We start from the raw sequence: 27,198 nt of genomic DNA on the forward strand, positions 1-27,198 counted from the left end.
TAATAGTCCTGACCCAGAAACAAAGGATGCTAAACTCTGGAGTGATTACCACAACTTCAAACTCTGGTAATTTAAGACTTTATAAAATGATGGTCTAGAATGTCTATATGTAGATTCCAAATGAAAACTTCATGAGCAAACCTTTCATTTAGACTCTCCCAAACTTGTTTCTCTGAAAAAAATGTCCAGCCATCCCAGAATGTGGAAACAATTATGAAAATTAAGACATCTGGAAACCACTCAGGCTGCTTTTATTTCTAGCTACATCTGACAAGTTGCTGCCTGGCTGTTTGGTTGGCTTCCAATAACACCTTCCTCTCCCTCTTGGAAAGCAACATGGCGCACCAAAGACAAGGTCAGTTGATGCTCTGCAAATCTTCTTTCCAAAGTATATGACAGTTCTTTCCTCTTTAGAAATTCCATCCAGATGTGAGTTGGAGGTTAGGTTAGTTGGTACTTTAGCAACAAAACCTGCATAAGCAATCATGGTTTGGTTTGGTTTTGTTCTTGTTTGGCATCTGGGATTGAGCACTCTTGGGTGCTTTACTACTGAATCACATCTCTGATAAGTGAATGCTGGCACATACCTAACTCTTAATTTTAATTTTGAGACAAGGTCTTGGTAAGTTGCTGAGGCTAGCCTTGAACTTAGATCTTCCTTCCTTAGCCTCTCAAGTTGCTGTACACCTATGGGTGTACACCACCGAGATAAACAATCATGTTTATTCACTGAATTTGTTTTAATAATGCATGGTCATGGCAAAATCAGGACAGCATGGGAGTTCTAAATCTACCTGGGATCACTGAGGCTCGCTTTAACCATTAGTTTCAAGGCCTTTGCATTTGCCATTCTGTCTTTCCAGAAGCCTCTTCGCCCACACACCCAAAGAGCTCATTCCTCTACCTCATTCTTGCACAAATATCACTTCATCAGAGATCCTTTCCCTGCCGCTCTCTAAAAGTACCCCACCCTACCCTGCAACACTTCAGCCATTAAACTTGCTTTCTTTTTCTTTACAGCATTTCTCTCTACCTGACACCATCTAGTTGGGGTCATGGTCTATCTCTCCCAATAGAAGGTTTGCTTATGAAGACCAAGATTTTGTGCTATTTCCACACATCCCCAGTGCAACACATCCCTGCAGCAATGCCCAACACACAATAGGCTCTCAGCAGATACTTGTTAAGTGTAGACTTATGTCAAGTCTCCTTGGGCACCCTTGCCCATATGCTCCCAATCTTTTACCCAAACTGCCCAGCATTACTTTCTTCTTCTGTATAATGTGCTCTGTAATTTGGATCTCACCACTCTTTCATTTCCCTGGATAGACTTGGCTCCAAGCCCTGCAGACTGAGAGGTGTGAGGAGTGGTGTTCACTGACCCTGGCAGCAGAATAAGCAGAACAGAAAAGTCTGGGTGGTCTGAAAGGCAGTCCCATGACAGGCTGCTCCTCTTGAGTTGGACATAGAAAGGAGGATTTCTCTGTGGAACACAGCCTCAAAAGAAAGGTGGACCCCACAGCCAAAGCTAGATCAATTCGAGCAGTAACACAAGTAAGGCAGTGCAGGATTATAATCTAAAGTGAAAAATAAATACCCATGAGTCCATACTTATAGAAATAAATTGCTAAATAAAATAATCAATGGAAATGAAAGGACAAATCTCCTAGGTACCTAATAAATTACATAGGTACTCCACCCTGGAGGAGAGGAGTGTAACATCCCTTTTGGTGTGGAACCACTATTTGACCCAGTTATCCCACTTTTTATTATACAGCCAAAAGATTTAAAATCAACATACTATAGTGACATAGCCATGTCAATGTTTATAGCAGCCAGCCCAATTCACAATAGCTAAGCTATGGAACCAACCTAGGTGCACTTTAACACTTGAATGGATAAAGAAAATGTGGTACATATACACAATAGACTACTACTCAGCTATAAAGAAGAATGCCTTTATGACATTTGCCAGTAAATGGATGGATCTGGAGAATATCATGCTAAGTAAAATAAGCCAGTCCCCAAAACCCAAAGGTCAAATGTTTTTGCTGATAAGCTAAGCCACAATAAAGGGGGGGGAAGTAGACTAGACAAATAGATATTCGATATATATTCAGTAGAATAGACAAAGGGGAACGAAAGGAAGGGAGATGGGCCAGGAATAGGAAATACAGTGGAACAAATCTAACATAATTTTCCTATGTGCACATATGAAGTTACCTAAGTGAACCCCACCATCATGCCCACCCACCAAGAATGGGGTCCTAATCAGAATAAGATATAGCCTATGCTTGTAAGAATATCAAAATGGATTCTACTGTCATATATAACTAAAGAGAACCAATAAAATAAAAATTTTAAACTGAGACAAATTCGAACGGAAAAAAAAAAATGTGGCTACCTAGTAACCTCCTTCCCAAGACTACAGTATGGAAATAGGGCAGGGCAGTGACTTCTCAATGGAGAAGAAACTTGAAAACACAATTTCAACCAGATGATCAAGTTCAAGATCATCAGCTCTAAGTTGTGTTACTAGTCTGTAGTCTTGATATGATGCATTAGGAATTAACAATTTACTCTGTGATCTTCCCCTCAATAACTATAACTCTAGGCTAATCATAAGAGAAACATCAGGGGACATTCTACAACACCCTGACCAGCACTCTTCAAAACTATTAAAGTCATTAAAAACAAGGAAAATCTGAGAAACAATCACCGCCAAGAGAATCCTACAGAGATATAAAGACAAAATACACTGTGTCTTCTGGGTTGACATTGGGGGAAAACAAGAAAGTCTGAATAAAGTAATTTATATCAGTTTGTTAATGATAATAAATGTACCACATGGATGTAAGATTTAGTCACAGGGGACACTATGTGCAGGGGTGGGGTGTACGACCTGCTCAATTTTTCTGCAAATGTAAAACTGTTCTATAAATAAGGATTTAAAGTTTTTGAAGGAGGAGGAAGGATTATATTATTATACGGCAATAATTTCAAAATAAATAATACTCCCGTGTTTCACAAACAGTTACTTTACAGAGGAGGAGCAACTGGTGGCAGATTACACTGAAACAGACATTGTTCATAATAGAGTATTAGGAGACACCGATTATCTTGGATAAAGCTAATTTGTTGACTTTAGCGGTGCTTGCTAAGGGTAGGGCCCTTACAAATCTGCTTCCTTATCTTATTACATTACAATTTCTCTTGAGAAAACTAAACTTTGCTCAGGTTTGTTCTATTTCTAAAGAACAAAACTTAACTCCCACCCACCCACCCACCCACACACACCTAAAAACCACTCTGATCCAGAGTCTCTGTCCTTCATGTAGCAACAAAGTCTCCACCATATCTACACCCTCAGGGAAGGTCCCCAGAGGGGCAGCCACAGGAGCTGAGGTAAGCATCCACTGGTGTGTGTACAAACGAGAAACTTCAATGTCTCAAGTCAACTTTGGCTCAGAGGTGAGGACATGCAGGGGGAAACTGTGGCCTGAGCTTAGCTGAATGAAGAGGTTATTGTGGCAGAGCACATCTATGAGCTTTTAGTCAGGAAAGTCAGATAGTCTGTGATATGTCAGCTGCTACACCTAATGCCCTCTCTCCCCATCAAGTGGGTGGGTTTATAGTAGGTGGTATATACACACAGCTCCTTCCCTAGGACTTGTTTAATAAACAAACCACAACCCTAGGTATTGTTTCCCATATGTTCTTGGTGACTGAAGACTGTCTTAAGCCTCTTGATTAAACAGGAAGACGGGCATGGAAACATACAGAACTAAATAAAAGAAGTGACACACAGATTTGATGCGAACAGTAAATTCCCTTAGTTTATCCAAGCATAATACAATCTTTAATGGTGTTTACTTTATCTATGATGAAATTTTAATCTTTAACTCATTGAGCTAGAAAGATGAGGTATATTTTGTTCGTGGACCCTCATAAAAGTAAAGATGTTAATCAAAATGTTTAAATTGAATATTATTTATATAGAACTCCACACGTGCTAGGACGCAGCAAGTCATTCTTACGCCATTCTGTAATCGCATTTCAGTAGTTTAGCCAGTGGAAGGAGTCAAGGATGTCAAAATTTAACATGTGAACAGTCATAACTGAAATAGATATTCTTGCCCAAAGAACTTTTGTTATCTATAAAATGTAGTTTGAAAAATTTCTAAGTGCTTGCTCACACCACATGACTTTAAACTCTCAAACGGACAGTGGACAAACTTGAGGCCTGAGCTGTCCTAACCCAGCCACGGTATTGCACTCCCTCATGCAATGCCTTGCGTGACCTGCCTCTAGTCCTGAAAAGGATGTGCAGGAGTCCCTTGCTCTACAAATAATCTCCCACAGTGACCATCAAAAGGCCAACAGTGACCTGCAGTGGCTCCATGCTTCTGGAGCTACTCCCCTCCAGTGTCAGAGCCCAGCTGAATTCTCAAGCTCTCCATAGAGAGGAAAACAATATTTTAAAAGCATGGCAGCTGCAGTGGCCAGGATTCTTGATTCTTCTAGTCAAGCTTCATAATCTCTAAAGGAGAATGCTTTGTTATGAACTGCTAAACAAGTAAGTCAGAGGGCCTGTGAGAATGCTATGCTTGGTCCAGGAAGCAGGAGTTCTCATCATGGAAGTGGGAGGCTCAAACTCTCAGGTCTGCCTGCCCCTCCCACCTGCCTGTCTGGTAGTGAAAACAGCCAGGTCACGTATGTGAACATAAAAGACATCTGAATTCTGTGCCTGATCATGTCAGTTGCTGCCTCCAGCTCCTCTCCCTACCCATCTCTGATTGCTCTGATCCTACAGGGATGGTCCTTATGGACTTCATCAACCAGCTTCTTCACTTTCCAGCTTCTGCAGATGAGAGGACCATCCAGAGATGGGAAGGAGGGAGGAGGCTGAGGTCAAGACACAGCTTTGCCCTGTTCCTTCCCTTCCAGGTGGCTGTGAATTGCTGGGTTACCTACTATCAGGCAGCCCCCTCCCCTGCACTTTCCGCCTCATCTAATTTAGCTCTTCCGACCACTCCTTCCCATCAGAAGACAGACACTTATGGGGAAGATCAGAAGCAATTCCCAACTTTGGGTCCTTTGTAATCTGGAACTTTAATACATATATAAATTGATTCTTCTAATGCAGACTTATATTTACTATATTCAGGCTTTTAGTCACTGATGGGGTGTGGGGTGGGATCCCCAGGTACTGTACTGTATGAGCATTTTTTTTTCTTGCTTGTCCATCTTTACCACCAGACTCTTAGCTTCTTAGGGCAAGAACATTCGTGTTTGTACATACAATGCTCAGTATAGCAGCTGTGGTAAATGTACATTTAATTTCTGTGCTAGTCAGTCGGTGGGTCTCAGTTTTTGGAAGTAGAGGAGGTGGAAACCAGATATGTTATGTTGAACAATGCCGAGGTGATTGTTTTCCTACAGAAGTAGGAAAAAAAGCATAGGTTATTCTATTAAAAAAAATTGGCTGAGAAATATTTGATGCCTCTCCTGTGGCATTCCACATACTTTACTAAATATTTATTTGTCTTAACCACACTTCTAAATTTACTGGAAGCAGAGCTCTTATCCTCCTGTCTCCATGTTTTGAAGCACAAACACAGAATCTGGCTTGTAATAGGCACGTGTTTTAAAAAAATATGTTTAATCTGATTGAATGAGTCCCATATTCTGATCCCAGTCCTTCTTTTCTTTTATCTCCCTGTGAATACTGACAATGGTTATTCTCTTCCCCTTTCTCAGCCTCTGTGATTCTACTGTCCTAGTTCTTCTCCCACAGTATTCTCATCTATCTCCTATTCTTCCACTGATCATCAAGTAGAGACACTCTTGGACTCAGTTCTCAGTCCTCTCTTCTTTTCTCTTTAAATTCTCTCCTACCAAAAAGATTATTACTCAAATGATTTCCTGTATGTGGATGATCCTAAATAATCACCTTCAGCTTTGACATCTCTCACACCCTCTCAAAGGCTGAGTTTCCATCTGAATGTCAGGAACCCAAGGTGCCTTGGAGAAAACCAAGAGGCCCATGTGGGCAGCATGCAGCATGCCATTTTTTTTTTTAATGGCTGAGAAATACAACCTCCTTCAGCTCAGTGGATGGAAAATGGGGTCACATTACCAAATAAGTTTCACGTGTAAGGGCTAAAAGGATGGTGACTGCCAATACTCACTTCAGATATGGCCACAGAGGGTCAAGGACATGGAAAGACTTCCCAGCAAACAAAGTCAAAGACTTCAGGTCGTTGTTTATAGGACAGCATTAGCAAGTTGGCAGGGTAGTTTAGAATGGGAAAACCCTTCTAACCACACTGGCTAGGAGTATTTTTCTCCCCCTCTAGTGTTTTACTCTGGGTAGAGTACTGTAGCCAGTGACCTTCATGCACTTTTGGATCTTCATTCCAGTAGTAATCCTTGCCTTTGGATCGACACTCTGGTTATAGCTCTGTGGAATCTAACTCTCTTCCCAACATGAGTAATTTGGTTTCCAGACTTCCCCTGAGAATGGGCCTCAGCTTCTTCTAACAGGAACTTCCCATTATCGACTTCGCCACACCCTTGGTATTTGACTGTCAGTCTGCGTTAAAGGGCCAGCAGAACTCCAAACTCCTTTTCTAGAAAGCCCTGTTCTGCATGACCTGAAGTCACCATCATTTTAGCCCTGTTCTGACACTGAACTTACAGTCCATCTTCTAACACATTTGCCCATAATTGTATTTTGTCCTGTTGCTTCTCTTGTAATTATTTCTCTGTATTATTTTTTTTTAGCCTTATGTTCTGCAGCACAGACTGTGAAATCATGTTGTCTTTTTCTTAAAGAGTAACACACTTGCAACCGGGCACCAGGATATCCAGCTGAAGGAACACTCCATTTCCCAGCCTCCTTGCAGCTGAGGTGGCTGTGTGAGTAAGCACTTGCTAAATGCATCATGAGCATAAATGAAACATGCTATGTCAGGTCAGCTCTACATCACCATGTGTGCACCCCTCCATGCTCTCTTCTCCTCCTGCAAGTTGGAACACAACAGGCCTGCAATCTGGCATTCAGCCTTCAGACATGGCAAGCCCTCAGGCAACACAAATCAAAGTCGTTCACAGACTCGTTTCTATTAATGAGGCAATCAGTACCAAAAAAAAAAAATTGAGAATAAACAATTAGAAATGTTTATAGCAATTTAACATTGCTGTGAGATACAAATGCTCCATCGGTGGATTTTTCTCTGAAAAAATCAAAGGAATTAGTCTTTGGCAGAAATTACAAAATAATTTATTAGACATAAGGGAAACCTGGCTTTAGCCAGAAAGCATTTGAGAAGCAGTGTCCTAGTGTCAGGGCAGAGAAATGAGATGAAAGGAACCCTCTGATCTAAACACTGCTGGACTGTTAACATGAGAGAAAAGTAAACTTCTGTTTTCTTCAAGTCAGTCTTTGGGGCCTCTTGGCCTAAGAAGACTGTGACTCTAGGTGAAGGAAAGAACCAGAATATGAGAAAGTGTTGGCTGCTTCTTGCAGCATTTAGCAAGTTATGGCCAGAAAGAGATGAGCTCAGGCAAGAATTGTCTATAAATTCGTAAGCAGAGGTGGAAAGGAATAGACAGAATCCAGAAACTAAGAGTCCCGGAAGGCCAGAAAAACTAACTGCTTCTGTAACCCCAAACAGTAGAAAACAGCACTACCTCTCATGGCCTTTTCCCAAAAGTCTCTCAATTCGATATTGCAGTGGAACAAAGAAAGGTAGGCCTTCAGTAAAGATCAGAGTAAGGGAGCATCTTCCCATCCACACCCATATTTCAAAGGAAGTCAAAGTAGATATTAAAGAGAAGAAGAAAGTGATGGGACAATCTCTAAAGCTGGGAAATAAGTATGCTTAAGAATTATATCAGAATGGAATTTGGAAATGAGGTGACTGGTATCTGGAACTGGCCAGAAACCAACAGACCAGGGGCCTGTGGAGTTTTTAAGGAACTATATTTCCAGGGAGGTCATAGCTTGGTCTGGAAAGGCCCATGTTCATCCTCTCTCAAGGAGAACAGGCTTCCATTACTCACTTCAGATATGGCCACAAAGGGTCAAGGACATGGAAAGACTTCCCAGCAAAGTCAGAGTCTGGAGCTCTGGGAGGCCTGACCCTGAGAGCAGAAGCAGGGAACAGTCATGGAACCTACTCCACTGCCAAAGCAAAGAGGTCTTCATAATTCCTACCCAGCAGGCTGCATCATTTGTAAGCACCTGTGACTATTCTATGTTTCCCATTTTTCTAAATGGAAGCTATTCTTGTGGTTCTCTTATTTTTTGTTCCTTCATGATATAGTAGGTGTTGATCAGTCAGAACCAAGGGAAAAAAAAAGAGAGAATGTTTTAGCATTTGTATTTAAAACAGAGGTTAGAGAACAGAGAGCTACATCCGTGGAGTTCTGGAGTAGCTTACAACCTACAGAGAAAGCACAGCAGGCTATGATGCAGAGCAGGAGCAGGATGGCGAGGAGACATCAGCTGGACCTGGGTCTGTAAGCCCCTCACTTGCAGCAGTGGCTGTCACCCTGCACCCCACCTATCTGGCCAGGACCTTTTCCTTCTCTGAAAGTGATGTCATCACTACAGCAACTGTACAGGCTGTTGAAAGGATTAATGAAAGCAATCCTTCTAGCCCAGAGCCCAGATAGTACTCAGTATGTGGCAGACAGTTCTTCCTAAGGTGAGGTGACTCAAAATTTCTAAGAATTCAATGAAATAGACAACCGGCATTCTGAGAGTTTAACTGCTCATGCTCAAATGAGGGATGATAATAAAGTCATCCTATACACTACCCTAAAATAATGATAGTCCAGAAAAGCCCTTCTCTTGCTTGAGTACAGACTTACTGCCACTATGACCAACCCTCAGACCTGCCACTCAAAACACAGCAGGGAGGCAGCAGTAGAAAGAGCAAGAGGAGGGAGAAGAAGGCAATGCATTGTGGTAGAAGAGCACAAGATTTTGTATTCAAGATTCAAATACTAGCAGAAAAGCAGGTAGTTGAGAGGTTAAAGAACAGGACCCCCCTGCTTCTTGGAGCAAACATCATGTTCAATGGTGAAAAATAGAAAGCTTCCCTCTAGGATCAGAAACAAGGCAAGGATGTCCCCTGTTTTCACTTCCATTAAACATCCTAGCCAGAATAATTAGTAAGAAAAAGAAATGGTATACAGATTGGAAAAAAAGTAAAATTATCTCCATTACAGATAGCATGACCTATTATATAGAAAACACTACAGAGTTAAAAACCAAACAACAGTAACAAAACCCTCTTGGAATTACTAAACTAATTCAGTACAGTTGCAAGATACAAATTGAACATACAAAAGTCAGTTGCATTTCTACACACTAACAATGAACAATTCAAAACCAAAATTTAAAAAGCATTGACATTTACAATATCATCAAAAAGAAAAAAAATGAGGGAAAACTTGACCAAGAAGAAGACTTGTATGCTGAAAATTATGAAACAGTGATTAAAAAAATAATAATAAGGGAGACACAAATAAATGGAAAGGCATCTTTTGTTCATGGATCAGAAAGCTTAATATTATAATGTTTCATAATATCCGAAGTTATCTGCCAATTTAATGGAATCCCTATCAAAATCCTCATGTCATCTTTTGCAGAAATAGAAAAAAAATAATAATACTGTGGAACCATACAAGACCCAGAATAGCCAAAACAACCTTGAGAAAGAAGAAAGCTGGGGGCCTCACACTTCCTGATTTCAAACCACTTTTCAAACCTACAGTACTTAAAATAGTATAATACTGGCATAAATACATTGTATAGATCAGTAGAACTCTGTAGAGATCCTAGAAATAAACTCAGGCATATCCAATCATCTGATCTTCAAGGTACCAAGAATACACAATGAAGAAAAGGGAGTCTCTTCAACAAATAGTGTCAGGAAAACAGACATATGTATACAAACAGGCATGGCCTATGGAGCTAGCCAGCCTGAGTGTGAAGCCCTGCTAATTAGCAAGCTAGTTAGCCTCTCTGTGCCTTAATTTCCTCTTCTACAAAATGGGAATAATAAGAATACCTTCTTCCTAAGACTACTGGGAGATTTAAATAAGGTACTTAGAACAACCTCTGACACATGGTGGTGCTAATTTAGTTACTGTTGTTACCAGTAGGGCCTGGATAAAATTACTTAACCTCTTTGAGCCTTAGTTTCTTTTGTTGTAAAAGGGAGACAAGATCTAATTTAGGCTATTGGGATGAAGTGAATGGCAGAGCAAGTGTATAGCCCCAGTTCACTGCTGGGTCTAGAGGAGTCAGGATGTGGAGTGAGCTCCAGGGTGAGCCCATTCCCAAGAGGTGAGGGGGCATTGGGCTGGGGGATACCAACAGAGAAAACTGAGGAGGAGAAACCAAAAAGGAATCCTCTCCCCCAGATGAGGTGGGTCACCGGGAAAGACTACTGAAAAGCCAAGACAATCTCTCCTTTTCCACCCTGTTCAGAGACTTAGCTGGTATGTTTTCATCACCCTTGAAAACATATAGTTCCAGATGAATATGCACCATCAGTAAAGAGGGAAATAGCCAGCCGGGCCAAAACCCTGAAGTTTGATGTTCTAACTACTGATGGTTCACAACCTTAGATGGTTCAACTTGATTTTTTGACTTTACAATGGTGTGAAAGTGATGCACATTCAATGGAAACTGTAACTTGAATTCTGAGTCTTGAGCCTTCCCCAAGTTAGTTCTCTCCTGCATTAGTATACTCCCTCAGTGCTGGGCAGGGGCAGCAAGCTACAGACCCCTGCCTGCCATGTGACCACAATGGAAACTCTACAGCATGCTGTGCTGCTAAGCCAGAATGTTCAGGAAGTCAGGTGTCCTAAATGCATTTTCAACCTACAACACTTTATACTTATGATGGATCTATCAAGACATAAGCCCATTGGAAGTTGAGGAGTACTTGTACATGACCATGGCTCCTCTAGACTGCTCCATTGGGATATTAGACTAACCTGTCAAAATGCACTCACCAAACGGCTTGCCAAGTGAGTTCACATCTCTCACTCCATCTGATCCCCAGTGAGATGGGCAGTATAGCTTCCACATAGAATAAAACTATCACGGGGAGATCAGTTCACTGTGATCTGCTTTCCTCCTTCTAGCCCAGGGCTCTTTTCCTTACACTGACCACTGGAGACTCCTTTTGGAAGCCAATTCTCTGCTCCCATAAGAAATGAAATATGTAGATTTATTCTCCATAATAACAGTAATGCCTTCTGCAAACATACAGTGACTCCAGAAGAAATATAATCTGATTGTGGTTAAATGTCAATAAAAATTTGTAAGTGCATCTCTCCTTAGAATTTTTGATAAAAGTTTATGGGAAAAAGTCTAACTAATTAAATGAGAATGTCAAAATAAAACTTTAAATATGTGATAGAAAATAGCAATGCTTAGTCACTTAGTTTCAGAGAAAGCTCTGAAGAGAAGCAACCTGGTCCACATCAAGCACAATGAATGATGTAACTTTCTTAACATCTTTTCCACCAACAAAACAGAGGTCACCATTTGTTCAAGGGTATAGGGCTTCAATTATTTGACTAAAAGAAATAGGGTGAAAATAACATGAGAAAGGCTAGTCATGAGTGGTAACAATCCATGGAAATTTAACTTTTCTGGCATCCCTTTTCATTTTTCTGTATTGGATGTCCCTGGAACTTACACATATGCAGGATTGTATGCATGTCATGGACAAGTTCTACGGGTCCTGTTATAGTGGGTTCTACCCAGTCAGTGATTCTTCCCATCTTTGTTAAGGCTTTCTCATCATTCATGATAAGCAAGACAAAGACAGAGATGGGCATGAACATTTAGGAGGATATAAAATGTCCTCAGGAAGCTCACAATCTAGAGCAGTGGGTTCCCAGCCAGGGTTAAGTGTCTCCTCTTCCCAAGAATACCTGGCAATGTCTAGAGACCTTTACACTGTTCATAACCGGGGGATGTGGTGGTAGGCTAGAGATACTGCTCCACAGGTACAGCACAGTCCTCCACACAAAGAATTATCAGTCTAAAATGCCTACAGGGCCAAGGTTGAGGAATCATGACTTAGAGAACGATGTAAGACAGAAGAGTGTAATACAGGGATAAGTGTGGTAGGAACTGCAATAGAGATAAAATTGAAGTGCTAGTCGATTGACAACATTTAAACAGGTGAGTAATACTCAAGGATATGGTGCAAATGACACCTTTATAACATGTTGGTGAGAATGTAAACTGAAACAACTTTTTGGGAGGGCAATTTAGCAATGTATATCAATAGATTTTAATGTACATACTATTCCTTCCAACCCCATCTTCTCTCTTCCTTTCCTCCCTCCCTTGATCAGAGTAGTCATCTTATGGCTGAAACTGCAATATGATGAAGAGGACTGTGGGTAGGTGCACAAGGCACAAGCTACAGTTGGGAGCCACACAGGGCAGTGAGCTGGAGGGACCAGAGGCTGATGATGAAGCTGCACAGAGATGCAGACTAGGAGGCCTGTCAGCCAAGGATAAGAGACAATGGAAAAAGACACATGGAGGAGGCAAAATGGCCTCTATGTCTGGGAGACTGGTTACTCTGAGCAAATAAGTAAAAATACTGAAGACAATGAGAGTCAACTTTCTAACTTCCAGAGAAGATATGTACAGACATGCAAAGAAGGAAGAATAAAAACGTCCCCTGGGCCTTGAATTGAAATTGGAAGTATTAGTGTAAACATAATTTTACAATGCATGACCTAATACAGAAAAATTTATCTCTGTGTGTGTGTGTGTGCATGCGCGCGTGTGTGCACACATTGTGTATGTATTTCTTAGTTCTGTCCTCTGAGAAATCTAAAAGCAATAACACCTAAAAGCAATGGACATCTCAACCTTTTATATCTTGGTGTCTTCATACTATTCTCAGCTTCTGCGTTGGCTCTCTAGAATTATTCATCCTACCTAATTGCAACTTTGTACTCTTTGATCTGCATCTTCACATTTCCCCCATCCTCTCCCCTGCCATGTATGACCTGAGGACCATTGTTCATTATATTGTATTGTATACTGGTAATTTTCCATGAGAGTAGAAAACAACAGCAACAAAAACCTAGCTAACTATATGAGATGATGGGTATGTTCATTTGCTCCACTGTAGTAATGATATCACTATGTATAGGAATACCAATGTGAGTATATCAAAATACTATATCTTACTCCTTAAATGTTTAAAACTTAAAAGGAAAAAATGCTAAAAGGGAGGACTAAGTAGGTCAGGGAAAGTACAAGATTAACCTGAATTATCTGTGATGCCATAAAATAAATAAATGTTTAATGAATGATAAACATATGTCAAAAGAAACAGGAGCCAGCTTCACAGGGTTTCTTCTAGCCAAACTGAGCACAATTTTAGCATCAAAATAAATAAAGATAGTAAAAGATTTTAATGTAATGAATACAAAAGGAACCCATGTGTGTTTCTTAATATAAACACTTAACAATAAAAACCTTATACTCCAGGTATGTATAATATGTGAAAATACACTCTATTGTCATGTATATCTTAAAAGAACAGATTTTAAAACCATGAGAAAATAAGATTCTTCCATACAGTAGAATTCCAAGTAATATATGTTGAGGGAGGAAAAAAATAATCACCCTTTGACAATCTTCAGAGGAAGCTGATTTGGGCAAAAGTCATTAATGAAGGGTAAGTCTGTAGGTGAAGGTTTAATGAACAGGCCATTAACATCATCTTAGAATATTTCCCCACAATCACCAATAAATTTCAGAGGAAAAAGTGGTGGATTTAAGGCAGGAAGATCCGGTGGACACCAACAGAATGAGGTGACCAAGGTCAATACTCCAGTGGTGGAATGGGTGGGTACCATGTTGTCAGGAGCTGAGAAGAGCAGTTTCACTTCTGTGGTACCCTGCTAATGCTGTGGGGCTCCGTTCCAAGGAGACACCCAGCAGATTCAGGTAAGAGTCACTCTACAGGATAAAACCTGCCCTCTACTTAGACAACTGCCAGGACTTTAGGAACAGAATGTCTGAAGAATCACTCCAGAAGACACATGACAACTAGATACTACATGAAGCCTAGATTACGTGGGGAATAGTGATCTGCTGGGACACTGCATTGGCACTCTGGATTGGATGAAAATTTTGGACCAATGCCCATTTCCTAATTTGGTGGTTTATGTGCTGGTAATATAGGAGAGAATGTGCTTGCTTTAGGGAAAAAGATGCTGGAAGGTTCAAGGGTGGTGGAGAATAACAATTGCACTTTACTCCCAAATATTCAAAATAAAGACTAATCATCACATATATATGTGGATGTATAAGATATATATTTTATATTGAAATTACATAGAAAAAGACAGAGACAGAGAGTGACATTTTTATCCAAATTCTATGGGAACACAGAAGAAGATTATACAGTTGTCCCTTGGTATCTTTAGAGGACTGGTTTTGAGATCCTTATAGATTTTACGAAAATTCATTATTCTCATATAAAATGGCATAGTATTTGTATATAACTTTACACATATCTTCCTGTATAGTTTAAATCATTTCTAGATTATTTATGATAACTACTATAATATAAATAGTTACAAAGTATTGCTTAGGGGCTAATTAAAAGGAGGAAAGACTATATATATTCACCACAAATGGAGTTTTTTTCCCCAAATATTTTTTATTGTATCTGCCAACATGGAATGCATGGATACATAGGGAAAAGTGTGCTTATTTTCTTTTTGTCAGAACCATATGTTAATTTTTGTCCAGAGGAAGAGCCCTGGTCAAGGAACTGATATTATTTTGTCTCATCCATAGATATGGAACACCTATAACAACTTAAACAACAAATATACCACTTAAGGTAATTTTAAAATAATTATTAAGTTTTTAGAGGTCCATTCTTCTGAGAAAACTAATAGGCAATTAGAGCATTTGAAAATATTTTTAAATTCATTGTGAAAAATGACAAACTTTGCTGTGAACATTATTTCTACTTAAATATTTAATGGAATGAAATACTTCATAACTGATATGTAATGTAAGAAATGCATTCATGAGGCTGGGTAGCATGGCACATGCCTGTAATCCCAGCAGCTCCAGAGGCTGAGACAGGAGGATCACGAGTTCAAACACAGCCTCAGCAAAAATGAGGCACTAAGCAACTCAGTGAGACCCTATGTCTAAATAAAATACAAAATAGGGCTGGGGATGTGGCTCCGTGGTTGAGTACCCTCGAGGTAATCCCTGGTACCAAAAGAAAGAAAGAAAAAGAAAAAGAAAAAAAATCCATTCATGAAAGTATTTTCTAGAACTAGATTGTCCTTTTATTTTCAGAAATATTCTGTATTTCAAATTATCAGATACTATATTATTCTGGTGCCTTATTTACAGGACAATTTGTATTTTTGTTCTTAATGATAATATATATATATATATATATATATATATATTTAGATTATGTCCCCAACATATTTTAATGAACCTGTGTTAATTTTGTTCTTTGTCTCTTTTTTTTTTCTTTTTTCTTTTTTTGTGGTGCTGGGGATTGAACCTAGGACCTTGGGCATATGAGGCAAGCACGCTACCAACTGAGCTATATCCCCAGCCCCACCTGGGTCAATTTCATTGAAATATTTACAGAATTGAAAACTTGGGATTTAATGGGTTAAAAATCAAGCGGGACATGATTCCTTGATGTTCTCCCAATAGACTCTTCCATAACTAGTCACTGCCAAAGGCTGTGAGTTGAATTTGGGTTTCTAGCTCTCATTGGGTAGGGAATGTCTCTGCATGTCCCCACTGCACACTTCTGACTAATATGTCAGCAGGGAAACTCCAGAATTTCCATAAAGGGGAGTGGTTGTAGTAACCTGATGTTTTAGTCAGCTTTTTTTTGCTGCTGTGACCAAAAGACCTGACAAGAATAATTTTAGAGGAAGAAAAGTCATTTGATGCTCATGGTTTCGGAGTTCTTGGTCCACACAGATGGCCAACTCCACTGCTCTGGGTCCAGGGTGAGACAAAACATGACAGAGTCAAGGCAGCAGAGTGTGGCAGAGAAAAGCAGCTCAGAACATAACAATTAGGAAGGAGAGAGAGAGAGAGAGAGAGAGAGAGAGAGAGAGAGAGAGAGAGAGAGAGAGAGAAACACTCCCCTCACCATGGACAAAATATAAACCCCAAAGGCTTGCCTCTAGTGACCCACCTCCTCCAACCACACCCTACCTGCCAAGTCACTTCTCAGTTAATCAGTCAAGTGGATCAATGAATTGATTAGGTTAAGGATCTTAGAAACCATTCATTTCACCTCTAAACTTTCTGGCAGGGTCTCACATGTAACCTTTTGGGGGATACCACATATCTAAACCATAACACTTGGCTTAATGGAGAGATAAGGGCTTGCTTTAAAGCTTCATTTACAAAAGCAAGTATACTGCTTCTATTTAGACTGCATATTTGCTTGAAAGTTCTTTGGCTAAACTGTTTTGTGCACGTATAAGGGAGTTAATGTGCCCTCCAACCACATCTTGCCACCTGCTGAGCTTTTCCTTGATAACATCCCCAATCTGCCCATGGCTTAGTCAAGGACAGGACTAATAGAACCTCCAGCCTATAGTTTAGGGAGCAACAAAGACTTAGGACTAGCTGATGAGTAACTAAAGAGACTAATTAACATTCTTAGGAAGGGATGGGGTGAGCTATAAGGGTAGGTTACTTTCCAGAATGACCTGCTGTCTGGTGTATGAATAATACATATTTGAGGAAGGGAGACAAGGATACTGGGAGTGGGGCAGTATCAGGGATCATGTGCAAGGGAGGAGTTCAAAGCATCATCAGGACAGGAGGTTAGGAGTCAGGTGCTACAGAAACTAGGCCAGGCCAAGGGAAGAGAGAAGAGGAATAGATCTAGGGGACGATGAAGAGGTGGGGTGAGACCACCCGGGATGTTGGAAACTTTCTCTCAGTGGGTACTCTCCTGACTTGCTGTCACGTTGAGAGCAAGATGACATGACATTTTACAGACTGAATGAAATAAGTAAATTGTCTTTAAGTCGTGTTGCTTTGCAGAGTGAAGCTTAAAGACTCGATTTAGCAAAAAAGACACATCAATGATGACAACTGCCATTGTTAGTCTCTTCCTCACTTACAGTATCTGTAGCTAGCTCTTTGTTTTTGCCCACTAGGAACTGAGATGAGTAGATAATACATACAATTATAAAAAGGAATTAGGGCTTCTTTGGAACATTTTCCCGTGCATCCATCACATAGCATTGGGTAGTCTCATTCCTGATATTAATCTTATATTCTCCACAGAGCAGTTTCTCAACTCCTGGTTATAATTTCCCCTTTGAAGTCTAGTATGACTTCAGAGGATAGCAGAGAGGGAAGTGGATGGACTACAGTAGTGCCTAGTTGGCACACAAGATACCCACATGTGATCCTGCCATTTCCAGCCAATGAGTGAGCCTGCTTGGGTTGCCTCACATTTTAATGTCATGCTTTTTAATTCCAACATTTATATGGCCCTTCACAGGGTGCAAAGCTCTTTCAGACACATGACTTAATGGGACCTATCAATAACCCATGCAGGCAAGAGAAAAGGAATTATTATCCCAATTGCATAAATGACAAAATTGATCAAGGATGACAAGTAATACATTGAAGGTCACAAGAGTTAATAAAAGTGGTGCTAGGATTAGAACCCAGACTCTTGTGCTGTAAATGTCTTGGGTCCATTATCTGTAAAAGCACAAATTCTCCGTGCTTCTGCATACAGCTCCCTACCTGCACCACCATCAATCCCATCAATGCCAGCACTGAGTTCCAGATGACTCCTTCACCTACATACAAAATCCAGGATAAGGGACAAAGGATCAACAAGGCCAGAAGGAGGAGGCTTAGGATCTGCAGGAGGAATGATGAAGGAAGAAGCAAAAGGTGTGTTAGAAAAGGGGACAGCACATACAAAGAGTATGTCATGCATCTCTCCAACATCCACAACTTGGGAATCAGTAGAATAATATACATTTACATCCATGTTTACACAAATGTCAATACTTGCATGTTTATCTAGGAGGAAAAGAGGACCACCACCATTCAAGAAGTACTTCCTGTATACTGAGACCCTGTTAAGTGCTTTCTTTTTTAATCTTAGAAGGTAGATACAGTCTTCATTTTTACAGATGAGGATATTAAGGCTTAGGGAGGTGAAACAATGTTCCCAAGGTCAGAAAGCCCTTCTGGAATAAAGGCTAGTAAATCCTTGCTCTTCTCTTTATTCCACACTAATAATGCCTTGGGCCTGATCTCTGCCCATTTAGACACTTGCAATCAGACTTAACCACTCTGCTGGGTATAATCAGAGACCAGAAAGCATTTGAACTAATGTATACTCCAAGGAGAATGGCTAATGGGTAATTTGAGTTATAGTAATTCCCACTGGAGTTATAGTGATTCCCCTTACCCCAGCCCAAAGAAATAAGAGGTTGAGCTTGATTTATGGTGGATTACTGCACCTCAGCAGGAAGTTAGGAAACTTCAAGAAACAGCAGCAAGTCTTAAAGATCTATGTTCAACTGACTTTGAGAGTGTGTGCCTTGGTTGATGCCTGGCTACACTGCTATGTGTGCATTTGTTCCTCTACACTGGTGTTCTGGAAAAACGAGATACAAATTAACATGTTGTATATCTCAAATAGATTCTGGTGAGCATACACAAATAACAATCCCCTATTGTAAAGTTTTCATTTCAGTCTTCATTCATAGGAAATACATGCAGATCTGTTCTATCAAGCATCTTGTAAAACAGCCAGATATCTAAAATAGATCTGATCTGGTATAAAGAGATTATAGTTGATGAATGCATTGACCAGATTTAGAAAAGTGTCATTTATAACTGAATCAAAGCTTCAAACCTTTGAATTCTAAAGCCAACAAGTAAAATAAGAAAAAATTTTGCCAAAATGATCTATTTTACTAGTTATACGGTAGTGACAATCAATACAAGTGTTGTCCAGATGTTTAGACATCCAGGTCTCTATATGACACTAGGTCTACAGTCTCAAGACACAAGAGAGAGCTCTGGAAGCTTATGAGTATCCAAGCCTCACTAGCAGAGATTGCTTGCTGGACTTTTTTTTTTTTTTTTTTTTTTTAGAATGGCCCCATTTGTTTAGACAATCGAGGAGCCAAGATTGTGTGTTTCTAACTCTATTACTTCCGGACCAAAAAAAAAAAAAAAGTGTGTGTGTTGGGGGGGGGGCTATTCACTGAACCCAAACCACCATACCAACCTGAATCCAACATCTTATGGGAAACAGGGCTAGCAACTATTGATATAGTTCCTACTAGAAAAACCCAACAACTCGCCTTAAGAATACAAAAGTTCATGATTAATGAAATGCCGTGTATGCATGGAATAATCACCTACTTGCAAAGAAGAGAATGCCTGTCTGAGACTGATGTTCATTCACTTCATATTCCTACTTATGTAAGGAAAGTAGGAACCATGAGAAGTTGAGCAGCCCTTTTCTTCTAAAGTGACGTTCCAAGATAAGACCAAGAAATAAGGAAGGAGAAAAGAGTTGCAGTGACAATAACAAATTATGGAGAAAACATGTTGTGAAAATTACTGTTTAAAAGTTGACCTATAAATGCTTTGAAGGGCTGTTTTAATGATTACCTTAATAAGACTAAATTGTTTCCAGTATTCACAGTCACTTCTCAAATGACATGCCTGTGAAGTTTCTAAGAGATTTTGGGTAGCTACAACTTGCTAAGGGAAAGCAATAAAGTAACATTACTACAAAACAAAGCACTGCTGTCCACCCGGATGGTTCATGCTTTCACTTACCCAGCACAATTCTGATAGCATTAGAAGTTAGTAACTTTCCCCAATCGTTAGATGCCTTGGAATGGTTCAAGCTGTTTCTCAACGGACAAACCATCCCATCGGGCATCACTGGACGCCGAAAATGTTATCTCCCTAGGATCCAGGGAAGAATCTCAGTTTCCTAAGAACCACAGGACCTTAATCGGGCAGAGTTTGGAAAAGCCGCATCCAGGCGGAGCGCCACCTGCGCTGTGCTCTCCGCGCCTCCGCGCCTAGCGCCTGGCCCACCAGCCCACAGCTGAGTCCGAAGCAACCTCTAGTTTGCCTCTTGATTGCTTTTTTGCTTCTGGGGGTGCGGGGAGTGGAAAAGAGCACCGCTGAGTCGCACACCCGTCAAGAGAATTCTGTCCCAGGAATTCGCAGTGGACTCGGGGTGTCCAGGCTACAAGGCAGGTAACCCTGAAAAGCTGCGAGTTGGGGTCGGCGGAGACCCCTGCGCCCGGTGTCCCCACGCGCGCCCAGGCAGCCCATGGCCCTGGGAACCCTCTCTTTGTCCCGTGCTGCACTCACCGCTGATACTCTCCCGCACCTCCAAGCCCCGGAGCGGGGACCCCTGCGACTGCCGCATGCCCTCGGGGCCGAGCGCGACGGGACGACCGGGCGCTTGGCTCCGACCCGGCACGGAGAAGCAGTGGAGGACGGGGGAACCGGCGGCCGATCGGCCGAGCTCCTGCTCTCCAGCGGCCGCGGCAACGCGTCCAAAGCCCGACCAAAGTTTGGCTGAGCGAGGGAGGGGATGGAGGAGGCTGCCTCCCCGCCTGGACCCGCCCTGAGGAGTGATCGGAACGTTCCCACGGGAGAGCGCCCTCCGCGGGTAAGGCCGTAGCCCGCACGTAGAGGGGTCCGCAGGAGCCAGGGGACTGCAACCTTCTGCAGAAGAACTTCTTCTGAGGCTTGATCCCCAGGAGGATGGCACGAGGAGAGGAGGGAGTCCACCCAAGGACCACCAACACTCCCTCTACAGAGCCATACCTCAAAGGATTCTCCAGATTGAAACGCAATCCCTCTGTCCCTCTCCTTACTCGCCAGGGAGGTATTTGTTTGAAGTGGCTGCGGGGGAAAAAGCTCAGCCCACACCCGCCACCTGTGGGAGGCAGGCTCACTGCCAGGCCCAGACCTAATGCTCTTAAACTTGTACCCCAAAGCTACCCCAGGGGTGCAGGCAACCACCAGAAGCCCAGGACGTTGAAGTACATCTGACCTGGAGCCTATCCTAGGCATTTTTAAAATGATTATTATTACAGCAGGAAACAAAACATTTAAGTTTCTCTTCTTGCCTCCTGGGATAAACAGTACTGGATGCATTGTTTTTTCAAAGCTGACATTAAAACCTCCAATGACCCACCTTTGGTAAAACAGATGTCATAAAGGGTTTGTTCTGTCTGGACCCTACAAAACAAAATCAAGGTCACAGAGATGCTTAAAGATGAGTCTTCTAAACTCACAAGAAGGAAATGCCCTAAGGTGAAAAAGTCTTTCCTATGCATACCTCAAACCCAGGAAACTCTAAAAGCATGTTCCCAGATATGTGCCTGTACTCCTTTGCCATTCCCTTCATTGTGCATTCAACACTGATATTGAGCCCTTTGGTGTACCTGCTAAGAACCACACTGTGGAAACAACCTGTCAATCTGCTCCCTACCTCCAAAGAGATTCTGCTGTCTTTGAAGACAATATTCTATTAATGTTAGATTCTTTAACCCATGGATCTCATTCCTTTATGGGGCCATGGCAAAAAAAATTCGATGCATGTGCAAATAATTGTTGTTCATTTGGGAATTCAGAAAATTGCTGCGGTAGTTTGCAAATGAACTGTGCAGAGAGAGAGACAGTTTTCGAAACTAATGCCAAAGAAAGATCATATGTATGTTTATCAGAACAAGCAGGAATGTTGCGTGTGACATATGAGAATAGGATCAGGGAAATAAACCACACAACTCAAGCAGGACGGTGCTGAAAGGCAACCTGGTGGACATAAAATTCTCAACCACCAGTACTTAGTGAATACTTGACTCAACAAATGTGTAGTATGTTAAGTAAGTTGTAAGCTGGCCTGGGAACTGTAAACACCACTTAGAGCCTTTTGCTGGGAAAATCTGTTCCAAGTTACAAACAGCTTACTAACAAAGGCACTTTGGAAACACATTATGTTGCAATTTGGGAACTTCCTGAACTTGAACACTGCAAAGGAGAACAGGCATTCTCCAGAGTCAGGTGCAACTACCTTTAACTCATGAATCCTAAAGGAGAAAAGAGAAATAGGTCTGGGGACCTATTGTTGCAAAAGGAGAAAGACATTCTAGCTACTATTGTTTGGGTTTTTTTGTTGTTGTTGTTATTGTTTGTTTGTTTGTTTTAACAAATATGGGTAAGTTGTGAGGGGAAGGCAAGAAGTGACTTAGGAAAACAGGTGCAGTGATAAAGACTTGGGAGCAGGAGTAGGGGGGAAAATGGGCAAAAGGTAAAAGACAACTAAAAGAAAGACGTGAGCCCCAAATCCAATTTTTGGCATGAAGCTCAGTAAATAGCCACCCAAACTTTCTTTCAGTCCTAGTTGTGTCTGGGATATCTCATTTCTCTACCAAAATGTTTATATTAGAAAAAAAAACACATTAAAATTAACATCAAAATTGGCAAGCCTGAAGCCTGAAGATCTTTACTTTCCAATAGTGGTCACTAACTGGAAAGTCTTTCAAAACTTTTCCAAAAAAACATTTGCTGATCAACTTCCTTGTGTTTTTATGTTCCTGGAGGCGCAAAGATTCATAAAATTGTTTCTATAAGAGGAAAACAGGACATTCTGTAGTGCTGGAGAGAACAGAAACCTAATGGCTGAAGGAATACCTTGGAGAGCCTGTGCCAGACAGCATTTACATGTTAGAGCACAAATGCTATAAGGTAAATAAATAAAAGTTTGCCTCCTGCCACAGTCAGAAGCAATATGGGACTCCAGAGATACCTCTTCTCTGGATCTATGGAAATAGGGCTATGTTCCTCTGCCCAGCGACTCAGCATGGACTTGAGGTCATGTGGGCTGGAATTCACAGATTTTCTGTCCTTTATTTGGGGGAGCATCTGAACCAAGGCTCTGTTGAAACTCACTTATATGGACTAATGATAGATGAGGATGCCTACAGCAGGTGAATGGTGTGAGACACTGGAATAATGTGAAGTGAGAGACCTAAGTGGTACCTGAAATCACAGTTAACTATATGGTTCTGAAAAAAGATGGATCGAACAGGTAACTACATAGAAACCAAAGGAAAAAAGAGGTGGTGTAAGCAAGTAGGTCACCTGTGCAGTATTTCTCAACAACATCTGAGTAACTTCAAGTGGAAGACAGCAGGAAGTTATAGAAATAGACCATAAATACAAAAAATCAAAATCAATGCAAATTCATTTAGATTGAGCAAACCATGTCCCACATGAAGTATGGCAGAAGTTTACATATGAAGAAATAAAAACACATATTAGATATTCATCCTATCACTTCTGAATTTTGCATTATTTTTATGCTTTAGAATAGAGTGGCTGGTTTTGAAAATAAAAGCCATGAAGGGAATCTTGTTTAATATATATTAAAATTACTAAAAGCATAATGTGTTTGTCCAGGACAATCCAGATCTGTATCTATCATCTAAGCATTATTTGTTTGCAAAGGTATCTATTTGATTACTAAATTATGTGGTTACCTTGACTAATACTTAAGACTGGGGCAAGACTAGAGAAAAGCTATGCCATACAAATTCTAGTAAATATAAGAGTATATTTGAATAAGTTGACATCTTAAATTTAAATAATTAGGAGAGGTAAGTCTTAGTGGCACTGGTACAAGTCATTGTTGAGGAAAAACAAGGATAGATACTTAAAGAAATTTTAATACACATTAATGAATTAATTTTGTCAAAAAGAAGAGAGAACCATGAAGTAATTAGAAGGAATAAAGATTAAGGGTTTATTTGATTTCAAGTTTAGTAGGAACTTTTAAACATAAAAACAAGGGAAGAAATCATAAATAAAAATATTAACTACATATATATATATGTACATAAATACAAAAATAATCCTAGAAATTGCAGTAAAAATTAAATTAAACTAGGAGAGAAAATTATTTGTAACATATGATAGATGAAAGATTAACTGGCTTCCTACATTACTAACTGGGAATCATGCAGGAACTCTTAAGAGTTAAGATTAACATCAAAACAGAAAAATTAACCAACTATATGTACAATTGGCAGGAGAAAAAATTCAAGTGACCAGAAATATGTAAAAATAAATTTCGGCTAGTCTAACAATAAGTGTAAGTTAAAATGAGATATCACTTTTCACCTATCAACTTGGTAAAGGTGTTTTTATTTTAAGGATCCCACCATATTGACTAAGAATTAAAGGATATGAGTAGCGCTTGTGCTGCTGGTGAGAGTACAAATTGGTAAAATCTTTGTGATGGACAATTTGCAATACAACATAGTCATTCATCCCAGAATATTTAATATTTCTAAATTGAGTAGTGCTTCACAATTGCTGTCAAGGCAGCAATGGTGGCTAAGCTGCCATTGCCTGTCCAAGTGCACCAAATTTTAAGAATGTAGGGCAATGGTTGGAAGGAAATTCTAGAGCAAAGAAAGGAGCATGTTCTTTCTTTCTTTCTTTCTTTTTTTTCTTTTCTTTTTTTTTTTTTTTTTTTTTTGTTGTTGCTTAATGCTGCATCAAGGCGCTTCAGATGAGCACTCAGATCATGGACCACACAAAGTTGTAGAGTGACTCAGAATGAGGAAGTTTAGGAGTAAACGCCTTAACCAGGGTTTTTGCTTCTCCTTTGTGGATATACAAGAATAAAATATAAACTAATTTTATGATTAAATAAGTATAAGGAAAATTCTTTCAATAATGATAAAAGCTGAAAGTGATGAGAAAGCGTTAGGTTTAATTGTCATTTCTTTTCTTACAGATGTAAAATACATAAATAATAAAGATACATCTTATAGTTTGTGAGGTTTGGGGTATGATGAACTATGATATATCAAGAGCCTAACAATGTTCATAACATTTAATCCAGTAATTTAACTTCTATGAAGTTATCATAAAACACCAATGTTTTAATACCAATGTAAACATTTCAGTATGATTTACATAATTGAAATGTTAAAAAGATCATAAACATCTAACCAAAAAGTCTAATACGAACTTGATCAGATAAAATATCATACATCGACAGGATGGAAGATTACACAGCTATAACAATCACATTTCAAAGAAAGTAAAATAACATAGGAACATATTCATCACTCTGTTTTTAGAATACAAAACAACATAATCAATTTTTTTCCCTTTCTAAAAGCTTATGTTTATTTGTATGAGAGAAAAAGCACCACAAATAAATAATCCTATCTGTTAAATGTTATTATTTGGAGGAGGTGGGATTATGTATATTTTGTTTATTATATACTTCTCCATATATTCAAAATGTTTTGTAACAAACATGTATAAAATCGATAACTCCAAATCTTAAAATAATATTTTAAGTTATTCACAAATAATTATAAGTAAAAGAAAAATGTATATAGTCTAATGGAGATATGAGGGTTTGTTAACTTTTAAATGGTCCAAGAAACCAGACTCTTAAATTGAGGTTCCTGTTTTACTCATTTTCTGCTTCATTCTAATCTCATGTGGGTTCACTTGAGTATTAGTGGAGCATACCTGTGAGCTTGGCTAGTCCTCTGCCATGGACAAACACGGTCATTCTTAAAGGAAAGGTCCTAAAGAAAGCAGGAAGCCAGCATTGTAAATCTTTTACACATTCTTCACCATGAGCCTTGGAGATGGCAGCATGGGTGACAGCAATTCACTACCCAGGGAAGCCAGCTCTAGAAGTCACTCAGGGTACCAGCACCCAGACAGCTTCCTTCAGACACTTCACCATTTCCCCTTGTGATGGACTTGCATCTGGAGATAATAATTGAGGTTTTCTTTGATTATCTTCCTTTGCTGACCCTGTGACTCCTCAGCCCACCACTAATCAAGGGACAATACAAAACAAAAAGACAAAACAATAGATCTTTAAAAGAAAAAGAAATAGAGCAAAGAAAGCTTATTTTCAGCTACTTGGCTCCTAACTAGGTTTTCTTAAACTCATAACAAAAATAATAATCTTAAACACCAAGATTGGTGATTTGCAAAAGGTGGGTTCTCTGGAACTTCAAAGGGCCAACTGCAGAAAGAAGCAGAACATGAACTTTCTGTCCACAAACAATCCATGAGAAGAGAACAGATGAAGAACCCGACGATTCTCCCTGGAGACCAGATAGGGTTTCCTGACTCCAGGAGGAGAATTTGGAAAAGAAACAACACTGAAAGCCAGGGGTGTGGGGTTTCTGACATCTCACCACTCCTCAGGTTAAGTTATTAGAGAATCTTAGATCCTCCCTTCAGTTCAGGAATGTAGGAACAATGTGGTGAGTTGTATTTAGAACTGTAACCTGTGCTGTTCTAGGAGAGACTTACACTTATCTGTTCATTGCTCTCAAGCCTATCCACTTGATTTGCTTTGGCCAATAATGTGTGAGATTTACTAAGCAGGACAAGGTTCATTTTATTCTCTTTTCCCTCTACCCTGATATCAGGAATACCAGCTCCATCAGGCTGGATCCCATGGCCAGGAGAGAAGAGGGTGTGGAATGGCTCCAGGGCTGACCCAGGAAGCCTAGAAAAGTGAGGAATAAACCTTTGACCACCTAAGCCATTTATATTTGGAAGCATTCAGCATAGCATAACCTGACTCATCCTAACTAACACAAAAAGAATACTGTGTCCTGACTTGCATCTGCAACTTGTATAGGAAATACTCATGCCTATGTGCTTCATGCTATGGTGCCGTGGAAATGGCAATATTGAAGTGATAACATGGCATAGCTGGACTCGGGAGGTACTCTTGAGTTTTCTATGGGCCCTGGAGTAACACAGAACAGCACTATTGTTGTCAGTTCTTTGCGGATAACAATCCAAAGAAGAGCATCAGCAGTGAGTGGGGACAGAGGCATCAGGGACAGAATCCAAAGATTAGAAGAGAGAATCACTTTTCCAAAAAAATGTATTGAATCAGAATGTTTATGACTCACCAACTCCACCTGAGCACCCGTGTACAATAAAGTCCCTTCAAAACTTAGATGCCACAACAGGGAGAAAATGGGAAGGACAGAAGTATAAACTTAAAGTAATGGAGTCCATTGAATTTGCTGAGTTTG

At 40.2% G+C, this 27,198-nt stretch overlaps 1 protein-coding gene across 2 annotated transcripts in view; it reads right to left on the reverse strand.

Moving 5' to 3' along the window:
* The window catches only part of Lpar3 (lysophosphatidic acid receptor 3), a 74,723-nt gene extending 53,917 nt beyond the window's left edge, over positions 1–20,806 (reverse strand). Inside the window, exon 1 of one of the 2 annotated variants that reach the window (XM_005334070.3) lies at positions 20,459–20,806. Coding sequence is in view for 1 of the 2 variants with exons in the window: in XM_078026623.1 (XP_077882749.1) it covers positions 19,910–19,930 (21 nt within the window). In the remaining variant the exon portion in view is untranslated. Of the gene's footprint in view, positions 1–19,909; positions 20,168–20,458 lie in introns of those variants that run through there. The other variant, XM_078026623.1, reaches the window with a different exon arrangement.
* Positions 20,807–27,198: the final 6,392 nt, after the last annotated feature.

This window comes from Ictidomys tridecemlineatus, chromosome 11, assembly GCF_052094955.1.
Source record: "Ictidomys tridecemlineatus isolate mIctTri1 chromosome 11, mIctTri1.hap1, whole genome shotgun sequence".
Lineage (NCBI taxonomy): Eukaryota > Metazoa > Chordata > Mammalia > Rodentia > Sciuridae > Ictidomys > Ictidomys tridecemlineatus.